Source organism: Gymnoscopelus microlampas, assembly GCF_963454915.1.
Source record: "Gymnoscopelus microlampas genome assembly, chromosome: 3".
In the NCBI taxonomy this organism is placed as follows: Eukaryota; Metazoa; Chordata; class Actinopteri; order Myctophiformes; family Myctophidae; genus Gymnoscopelus; species Gymnoscopelus microlampas.
In genome coordinates, this window is record NC_139940.1 from 37,861,672 (window position 1) to 37,872,416 (window position 10,745).

Genomic DNA, 10,745 nt, shown 5'->3' on the forward strand with positions numbered 1-10,745 from the left:
GCAACACAGCCTCTGTTAGCCGCCTTAGCTCTTTAGCTGTTTCTCCTGTTCTTTCTAACCCTAAAACCCTGCTATTGGCAGCTCACTATGGGACTATCTTCTCTATTACACAGCTGATCTAACAGACCATCTGAAGAGAAACTCCGGCAGTCAGTGACACAGGTAGAGGAATCTATTGATGTTATAATGTATCCTACTACAACAGTAGAACAGTCGGGTTGTACAGTAGGGTGATTTGTACTCAGTTGCATTGAAAATAGCTGATCTACAAGCTCACAACGCGTCGCGCCGTGACCCGTTGTGAGCTTGTAGATTAGCCTATTTTCAGGCTAAATCGGCTAAATCAGGCTTTAGCTAATGGTGCTGTCAAGTTAAACCATGGATGAAGAAGCTAAGCCAACATTACTACTAGTCTGTATCTTGTCTTAAGTTCTGTTTAATGGTGTGCTTTTTGATATTAATATGAGTTGATGTGTACGTAAACCTGTTACGTTTTGGTTATGATTATGTTAACATTATGAGCCAAATTGGTGAAGATGTTCATGGCTGTCAGGCCATGGCTACTTGATCCCAGCTGGCTTCCTAGTGACATGCACCACATCACCGGGGACATCATGGGCCAAGGCTTGAGAACTCACTGTTCTGCTTTAAAACTGGCATGTTTTTGGAAGCTCTGGAGGGATTATTGTGTTATAACCTATGGTTAGGAAGGAATGGTCATCCTAAAAGGCTGCTATACTCCCAGCTGGCTTCAGTTCATAGTGACATAAAGGCCACCACATCACTGGGGACATCATGGGCCAAGGCTTGAGAACTCACTGTCCTGCTTTAACTGACTGGCATCCTTTTGGAAGCAGTTTTTTTTTATTGATTGAATATTTTATTAGACTGTAATGCAAACGGCATGAGTACAGTCATACACTTGGGTCTACAAGGATAACACAAAAAAAAGTCCTTTGGACTTGTTTCCATTGAGGTCCTATATATTCAATTCATCAACATAGCATAAAAAAACACCAATACAATATCATAACAAATATAAACCACTATATGTACATCCCTGTGGAGGGATCATTGTGTTATGGTTTAGGAATGATCATCCGGTCAGGTGTATAAAACAAAAGACCTTTATGTATTCTTGTTTGTGGTTTTGTGTGGTGGTCGGTGTAGGTTGCTGTGACAGCTGTCCCTGGATGGGGGGAAGGGGGACTGAAAGTGAAGTGGGGGAGGGGGGATGGGCATTGAAAATACCTAGGGTACATGACATGTAATGTCTTACAACGGTAGAAATGTGAAATTTAATCAAACAAAGTGAAAGTTAAATGAAAGACCTTAAATTTATGGTGGCCATATACTGGCTCAATGGCCCTGTGGTTAGTGTACACCCTGAAACTGGGAGGTCGGGGGTTCGATCCCCGGCCAAGTTCCAGAGACTATAAAAATATACTGTACTTATATATCAAGCCGCTTCATGCTACAGAAACGGGAGATTAGGCTCCTGACCCATGGTAAATTGTGCATTTAGCGCTTTACATAGATTGTGCATTACATCCACCCATTCACACACATTTATACACAGATGGCGGAGGAAAACATGCAAGGCAGAAGGCACCAACCTGCTCATCGGGAGCAATTAGGGGTTCAGCGTCTTGCTCAAGGACACTTCGACACTAACTCTGGGGGAGCCCGCGATCGAACTGGGAACCTCTACCCCTACCCCTGAGCCATGGGGGACACATAGCCTCAGTAATGCTTCGTTCCCAAGGCTACTGGCTAGTTGCTTCTATTGTCCTCTCAAGTAGAGTTGGGATCCGAAACCGGATCCAACATCGAGGAACCGGAATCGGTTCCATCACATGCGAACCGTTTACAGAACCGGTTTTATCACACTGCTTTCACTCACCTTCACATCATATGGACATTTTTTGATAGGTCGCCATAGTTACCCACTGAATATTGATACTCCATGTATGGAATCTGACATCACAAACTCCAAATTTCATGGTTGATCTAGAGCTCCATATATGGAGCCCGCAGAGACATCTAGTGCTGACATCATGCTAATGTTAAACTCCATATACGGATATAGCTGTCTCATGATCACATCAGTGAGATGTCACGAGCATCCAGCCAAGCACTATAGAAACTAAGGGTTGCCGTCACCCTTGAGGTTAGATGCAATCAGCGTTACCCCGGCCTAATCTACCACTATCTCTAAGACTAGAACCTTCAAGATCATTGACCAACTTCTGTAGGAACCAGGATATTTGGCCTTACAACCCAACCTCTGCATGGTAATACACCGACCACCAACCCTGGTGATTATTTTTCATAATCACCAGGGTTCACATCTCGCTTAAGTTCTTATCGGACAGCACTGCGGCGGGTCCTACACTTCAGACAATCAGTCACTTGCCAGAGTCTTTCACTTCATACACCTTTATTCTGGTTCCCACTAACGCACTGCTCTCCACAGGTGTGGGCTTGTGGTGAAGTTTTATGAAGAAGCCTGTGTGACAACAACAACCCACACAACAATGGGGAGACGTAAGGTGCCAGATCTGTACAGAGCCCCGTTCCCCCTGTACACCATCAAGGTGGACCCTAGAACGGGGCTGGTAATCACCGCAGGAGGAGGGGGAGCGTCCAAAACAGGCATTAAGAATGCAGTGGTAAGCACCAAGACACAAAACACACATTTAGATTTAAAGTGTTATCAGCTAATGATCTTTGCTATCTGACATGGAAAAGGTTGGATAGTGGGCTCCGCTCCTTAGTCTGAATTCCTGTTTGTTTCTGTATATTCCAGCACTTCTTAAGTTTACAGTTGGTTGGAGAGAACCAGTACAGCGCGACCCTGGTTCACGCTCACGATACGGAGACACGCGCTACTATGAACTTGGCTGTAGGCGACGGTGTCATCGCCGCGGGGCAGGACGGCAGCTGCAGCCTAATGCGCTTTAAGCAACGTCAGCAGAAAGAGAGCCGCAAAGGTGCTGCGAAAGACGGTAAGGAAGGGAAGAGCCTTGAACCCATTGCAGCAATGTTCTTACTTTCACTATATTAACCCGTTTTAAAACTGGGAAAGCATCTGTGTCATTTTCGATTTGGGCTATATATCGTCTCTGTTAGGGATGGGACGATAGTCGTTATTATCGTTTATCTATTATTTGCCGTGCTGCATATCCGGTACCACTTCAAACCCTCAATAATTGGTGAAACGGACCTGTAAAGAAGTATTTTTTTCACTTTCTACCAAATCTCTTTGCCAAAAATAGACGATCTACAATATTATCATGATAATATCGTGAATCGCAATTATTTTAGTCACAGTAATCGTGACATGACATTTTTGCAAAGGTAGCAAAGGTTTTGAGCTTGTGGATCTGCTACTTTTGATGCTTTTGTGACACTTTTAGTATGATCAAGTAGGGCATTGATTTACGAAAAAACACAATTAGTTAAAATATGGAGATAAGAGGTTTCTGCCCGACAGCAACTATATATAGCAACATAGGTTGTTCATAAAACTGTTAGGATTTAGAAGGCATTTGTAGTGTTGGCCTCAGGTCTTCATGGGTAAAAAAGAAAAAGAAAGCCCTCTTATACAACACCCAGGTGGATAGCTCATACCTACCTGTGTTGTTCCCACAGCTGGTAACAGTGAGCAGCAAGGCAATGCCAGGCGGCGAGCTGGGAAAGGGGGCAAGGGAGGACAGGATGGAGCCGCGGGGGCTGGAGACACATCGGAGATGAAGGACGACACCGCCCAGATCTCTGTGGAGGGCTTTGGTGAAGTGGAGTCAGACATCAATCCTCAGGATCCACTGCAGAAGGTTGTCAGGTTCAGCGCAGACTTGAGCCTCCTTCTGACCGGTGGCACAGATGGGCACGTTCGAGTTTGGGAGGTAAAATGATTCACCTAACTTTAAAAGAATATACTTTTTTATGTTTTTATATGATTCTTTTATGTTTTGTAAAAACTAGGAAACACTCATTTAATTGAATAATAAAAGAAACAACATACCACCTATGACACAGCTATTACATGATGATCTTAACTTTTATGGCCTTACTTCTCCAGTTCCCGTCTCTGAAGAAGAAGTTTGATTTCAAAGCTCATGAAGGGGAGGTTGAAGACTTGGATATCGGTCCAGGGAACCAGGTGACAAAGAAAACCTCTTCTTGGTCTAGAGTTATTCCATTTGGATTCACCACAACAACTACTTTGTTGGCTCATTACTAATGATTTGTGCTTTGTTCCTATGTAGCATCTTGTGACTGTTGGTCGGGACTTCATCTGCAGTACGTGGAGTGGTGACCAACTGGCCATGAGTCTTCGTTGGCATGAGAACATGCCCCAGATTGCTGACAAGGCTTATCGCTACATGGCTTGCAGGTAAAATTGTCATCATTATGCCTAGGATTGGGATCCTTTAGGATTTTAAACGATTCCGGTTGCTTAACGATACCCTCTCAACGGTCCGATTCCTTAACGGTTCCCTTTAACGATTCCTACTGGGGATTCCAAATGAACCCTTACAGGTCTGTAACTCTTGAGAGTACACTCTCAGAGTTATGATGGGCATTGAAATTAAAAAAGTTTGAGAACCACTGGTATTGTAATTGCATAGCAGACATGAAGTCCACATACCAGCTCTGAAACCGGTTTGGGTAACGGTTCCAAAATGTGATGGGACCGATTCCGGTTCTTCAATGTTGGATCCGGTTCCTCCAGTTCTTCCGGTTCCGGATCCCAACCCTAATTATGCCTCCGCCAGCCGTGGCTGTAGCCATTGTATTTTCAGGTTGTCCATCCATCCGTCCCAACCTCGCGAGAGTGATATCTCCGGAACACCTTGAGGGAATTTCATAACATTTGGCACAAATGTCCATTTGGACTAAAATGAATTTATTCTAAGCACAGTAGATGGTCAAAGGTCATGGTCACTGTAGACCTCATGCATGTCCCAACCTCGTGAACGCGATATCTCAGGAAATTCACTCAAGGAACGCCTTGGGTGAATTTCATGATATTTGGCACAAACATCCACTTGGACTCATGGATGAACTGATAAGAAGTGACCGTGACCGTGACCCCACATAACATCAAAGTCTTCATTGATTACATATGCTATGAATCTGGCAACTGGTTGGCGGCTAGTTTTTTTTGTCATGTTATAAAACTATGTATATGTAATACATTTAATTTATGCTTTTAATTCAGGTTTGGTAAGGTAGAAGACCAAAAAGATGCCCTGAGGCTTTATACCGTCCAGATCCCCCACAAACGAGAACGAAAACCGCCTCCTTGCTACGTCACCAAGTGGGACGGGAAGAGCTTTCTCCCCATGCTGACGGCACGGTGTGGCAGTGAGGTTATCTCCAGTCTGGCCGTCAGGTAAGAGGAGCTGAACTGTTGAACCTATAGATAAGGTTTGGCACGGACTTTGGGCATCCTTGCATTCTGAGACATTTTTCTTTTCTTTTTTTAACTTCTTTTTATTTGAGAAATAGGTGTGCAGCAGATACATGCCTCACAGCACACAGCAATTCTCCCAATCCCTAGTCCCTCGCCCCACCCACAGACGAACACACAAAACAAAATGAAAATAGAACAATAATAGTAAAGAAAATAAAGAAACAACAATAATAAATAATAGCAATAACAACAACAACATCAGCGACAAATGAACAACACACATCATACACACTGTATGCCAAAATAGTAAACCAATTGCGGGCAGCGAACCCGTCCACACACCGTCACTAACCATGTCAATTAGTAGTTTCACTGTTTAATTGAGAAAACAGTGGAGACAATTGGAATATCTGTCCCCGGGTTATGCTTTTCAAAGGTCAAGAAGTTGAGATAGCTGATCTTGAAACATCTTAAAAGTGGGCGAAGAGTCATTTTTCCAAAACAACATAGCATTCTGAGACATTTTAAGTGAAAGTTGAAACACAGTAAACACATGATTAAAAAACACAGAATGCAGGACGTTGAAAGGTACTGCATACTTAGTTGTATTGTTATGCCCTATTGTTGTGGAATGCTACATTTACGAATAAGAGAATGCATAAAAATATATTGTCTTGTGAATCCAAATGTTTTATTTTCAATCTCCTCACTCCTCCATAGTGACTCGGGGACGTTTATTGGTCTCGGAACTGTGACAGGATCAGTAGCCATCTACATTGCTTTCTCGCTACAGGTAGGAAATATGCATGCACACCCTGCAAACCCACAACTGGGCAAACAAACTAATCACAAATGCCACAGACGGATACCTTAACCACATTAACCCTTGCATCCCTATTTTGGGCAAATGTTGAACAATTTTCAAACATAGAAATAAAAGTTCTTAAAAAGGCAGATCTGCAAGCTCACAATGCTTGGAAGCTTGTTGATCTGCTATTTTTGCTACTTATAAGCATGGGTTAAAAGTGTGGCTCACCCAACAAATTACAACATTTTTCTATCAACCCCATGAAGCCCCATGGGGGAGATATTATTGTTTTTGTCGCATTCCTCATTTTCCCAATAATTTGATGACCGGCGGAGTCTCTGGTCGTCTCCTATTGACCGATGACCCGGTCATCAAATTATTGGCTTAGGAATGTGATAAAGACAAAAAAATATTTTTTTGGGTGAACTAGACCCTTAAGTGAACAAACCCCTGTACTTAACTCCTTTGTCCTTTTTTGTCTCTGTAGAAGTTATACTATGTGCGGGAGTCCCATGGAATAGTTGTGACAGATCTGGCCTTTTTGCCTGAAACTCTGAATGGCAAACGCTTAAAAGGGAACAACGAGGCAGCCATGTTAAGTGTGGCGGTGGACAGCAGGTGCCAGATGCATACCGTACGCAACAGAAGTAAGTCATGCCGAAATCACCCCCCAAAAAAGTTACAAATCTACGCTTTTTCTAAGATGACATTATGTCAGAGTGACTCAACCTTTTACTTGTAACAGAGTATTTTTACATTGCAGTATTGATACATTTACTTTTCCACCACTGCTCACCCTTTCCTCTCTTTTGTTGTTGTTCATCTCCTGTTGCAGGTTCCTTCCCTATATGGCTGGTGCTGATGTTCTGCGGCCTCATGGTGGTGGGAGCGATCCTCCTCATGCAGCACCTTTTCCCAGGTTTCATTTAAAAACATTCAGACATTGTCGCGTTTGTGGTTATAAGACGGCCTGGATTGATCTCAAGACAGCTTGCCACAATCAACAACATCAGCAAAGTAGAATCCGGCCACAGACTCCATTTACCTACATGCCTGTCCCCAGCCCAGTGTGGGACTACAACTCCCACCCTGCCCCTGATGCAACCATGTGAAGCTCCTCCCCCAAGCATCAACATTGACTCTAACTTGCTTTTATTATTCCTCTTCCTGGTCATGTTCACCCTTGGCTTGTTCTCAGGACTGCTCTTTACTGTCATCTAAAATTGACTCAAAACACACCATGAGACGGTGTTTTTTATTTGCTCTCATCATATCAAAATCAGTCTTAAATCTATATTATACCGTTTTTGTTTTCTCCTTTGGTAACTGGAGTATATTGAAGGGCTCAGGTTCAGATCATGAATTCACAAAGAGTGGGACCTTTTTATTGAAATATTTAAGGAATATTGTAAGTATATAAATATGCTTTAAAATGATCGGCATGCAATGTGTCAGATTTCTTTCCATGCATACACACGTTTGATCACGATTGCTAGTGGTAATCCCTTATATTTGAACTGTTAATTTCCATTTTGTCCACTAGTGGGCAACATAGACCAAGAATCTGGTAGTACTCTGAGGGCTTGCACTACCTGTGAAGATAATTTACAAAGCTATAAATATTATACATATTTACTAATGTTTAATGTGCCTACCATTGCTAAATCAGTCAGTCATTGGCACATAATGTTTCTGCATACAAATACAGTATACAGCTATTCGATGTGTTTTGAGATGACTTTGCTTATTTGAATGTACCATGCCAGTATTCAGGGTTATGTTCATTTAAATGTCTTCATATAGGCTAAGATATGACTGCTGAAGATAATTCATGTGATTATGTGACATGTTCTATGAGAACAGTTTTGGGAAATGCAATTTCTGAGTACTCTGATGGCAGAAGAAAGGTCAATGTCAATTGAATTATGTGGGTAGTGCAGTCATTTTAATATAAACTATAATTGCTGCTCATTCTACTTTTAGTTGCATTTGAACGCTGATGAATAAGGCTACTATGCAGTTGTGACTTTTACAGAACATTTTAAATGATGGCCATTTTTAATGCGACTAACCAAGAGCCAGAATAAATACAAATATGTAAATAAGTAGTACGATTTAAAAGTAAGATTCCATAGCGTGGCACTGGTCACTTTTGTGCTGCATCAAACCAGCTCGTTCTTTGTGACTGTTCAAATGCAAATATTAAGAATGGCACTCGGTCAAGGTGAATTAAAGCCATGCCAAGGTTAATTGAGGTGGTACTGGCCACTATCTTTTGTTATGTTAAAACGGCAATGCATTAGTTACCCCCTTACCAACTTTTTTTTTCTGAGAAAAAAAGAAAGAAAAAGAAACTGGAATCTAAAAGACTTTAATGGAATCATTAACATTTTGTTTGGATGCTGCTTGGAAGCAAACCTACTGTATGAACAATCTTGGTCTTGTGTATAAAGAAAAGGTAGCATTTGATCAAGCACCTCCTCTACTGTATCCTCTGGTCTTCTGCTTTCTCCAAGCCTGAATGAATGAAGAACCACTAATCAAGAAATGGTAGTTCATCTGGGTTTGTTTCAACCAATTAAACATTTTATTGCAATCTCCTTTGTTGAGCTTTAAGGGTCTTTAACTGAGGAGCAATGGCCCTTTCTCTCTTTCTTAACATTCCTTTATGCCCGCTTTCAAATAATGTCACCAGTCCAGACGTCTGGTCCTCCGGGCACCCTTGTACCAGCTCTCCACTCCACTGCTCTCAGCTCCATCACTCCAGAGCTGGCATTATTGCAGAGCATGGCGAGGTTGCCAGGATACACAAGCGCCGTGTCCAGTAACGAATAGTGCTTAAGGCATAATGGCACACAAAGATTAGTGTGTGTGAGGGACAGAGTGAATTGACGACTAGAAGAGGCTACAAACTGGATTGTTGATTGCACCACTTTAGAGATGCTTTTATCCAAGAGGAGTCCTTTGCCAGTTGTTTTGTGTGGCCTCCAGTGCAGGCATGTTGGCTGGCAATGTATTACTTTGGCTCAGGCACTGCCTAGATGGTGCTTTGGCCCTGCACACATTGGATAGCACAGGCCTTTTTTTGATTGCAGCCTGCATGCTTGCCAATAATTCTTTCTTTGAAAAACCTTTGATCTGTGCTGGACCATAGTCAAGAAGTGGGCGTCGTGCCCTTGATTCATTTCTGCTACGCATTGCAGCTTCAGCATTTTATCTCGGCGATAAGAACCACAGGTATAATGAGAATGCATGTGCAGCACGCACACACGTGCGGTGCAAAGACCCCTTTATCCGCTTTTCCAACAGGTGGCACCATACGTATGGTAAATGTCTGAGTAGTAGTAGAGCAGTGGTGGAAGTCCCCATATTGTTGATTTAACCTACATTTTGTTGGGTTGAAGAACAATCTTCCCACACATTCATGCCTCTGCAGATGGGTTATGGGGGGCATGCATTTCAGACAATGGGGTCTATGGACGACGTTAAGCAGGGTTCGATTCGCTTACTTACACTATGATATCATTCTTTGTATGACCAATTTAAAAAAAATATATAATAATGATAATTGGTGCGTGACACATTGTAAGCTTGTAGATTGGCAATTTTCTCAATTATTAATACAAAAATAGGGATGCCAGGGTTAATGTGGTTAGCATATAATTTATAATTTAGTATTAAATTGTTAAATAGTGCTATTATCAAACTAAATGAAATAACTACATTTCCCCAAAGGAAATAATTCAGTCTGACCAGAAGCAGGGATAAAACATATCCCCACCGGCCAATAAAAATGAATGACCAGAGAGGGGGGATATCAAAAGCAGAGGCATGGATTCCCCCCAGCAAGTCCAACCCTGGATGTAAGAGTCCAGTGCCAAACCATAATGGCTCTTTCACAGCTGAGTCTTCGAAACACATGACAGCCGGGTCAAACCCAGTGTTTATTTGTATGTGAGAGAGAGAGTGAAAGAGAGAGAGAGAGTAAATGCTGAGAGCCATCCCAGAGACAACATGACGTAAAAAGGTCAGCAGCCATGTTTACGCAGACCCACCCCCACCTTCTGAAACGTCATTCTTCTCACCAAATTGCAAACCAGAATTCAGACGTTTTCCACAAATACACCCCCACCACCTCACCAGCCTCCACCCTGGGCAGGAAACCCAACACCCACCTCTCACCTACATCGCAGCCCCAGCAGGAAATGAAGTCCCCAGACAGGCCAGTGTCTCAGACTCCACGAAAAAGAGGAACAAACACCGGCTCTTTCTCCTCTTAACATTGCACATACCCCAAGGGCCCACTGGCTCAGACCAGTAAAAATGGTTTCAATTTGTCTCTGGAATAGACTGGTGGCACGGGGCGAAAACATGGCTAGACAGGGAGGGGAAACTCTGTCCCTCTTCAGCGTTGGTGACTAATCTTAGGGACATGGTTATCTGTCCAATCACAGCTGTTTCTTGCGTACCTCTAGTGTGTGGTAATAATACTGGAAACGGGAGCAGGGCCGTGTG

The 10,745-nt window shown here is 42.7% G+C and overlaps 1 protein-coding gene across 1 annotated transcript; it reads left to right on the plus strand.

Annotated features, from left to right (window-relative positions):
* Positions 1-7,666, plus strand: preb (prolactin regulatory element binding). The gene is made up of 10 exons (XM_084053027.1): positions 1-162; positions 2,477-2,672; positions 2,810-3,008; positions 3,655-3,908; positions 4,085-4,165; positions 4,272-4,399; positions 5,228-5,401; positions 6,143-6,215; positions 6,718-6,877; positions 7,066-7,666. The coding sequence occupies exons 2-10, from the start codon at positions 2,538-2,540 to the stop codon at positions 7,158-7,160; spliced, it is 1,299 nt and encodes a 432-aa protein (XP_083909153.1). The 5' UTR covers positions 1-162; positions 2,477-2,537; the 3' UTR covers positions 7,161-7,666.
* The last annotated feature ends 3,079 nt before the right edge of the window (positions 7,667-10,745 follow it).

Bases quoted from the DNA above. Each gene is read 5' to 3' on its own strand.
- preb (XM_084053027.1), top strand. From the start codon at position 2,538: ATGGGGAGACGTAAGGTGCCAGATCTGTACAGAGCCCCGTTCCCCCTG. The intron at 4,166-4,271 runs GTGACAAAGAAA...GTTCCTATGTAG, and splicing joins ATATCGGTCCAGGGAACCAG to CATCTTGTGACTGTTGGTCG. The intron at 4,400-5,227 runs GTAAAATTGTCA...CTTTTAATTCAG, and splicing joins TATCGCTACATGGCTTGCAG to GTTTGGTAAGGTAGAAGACC.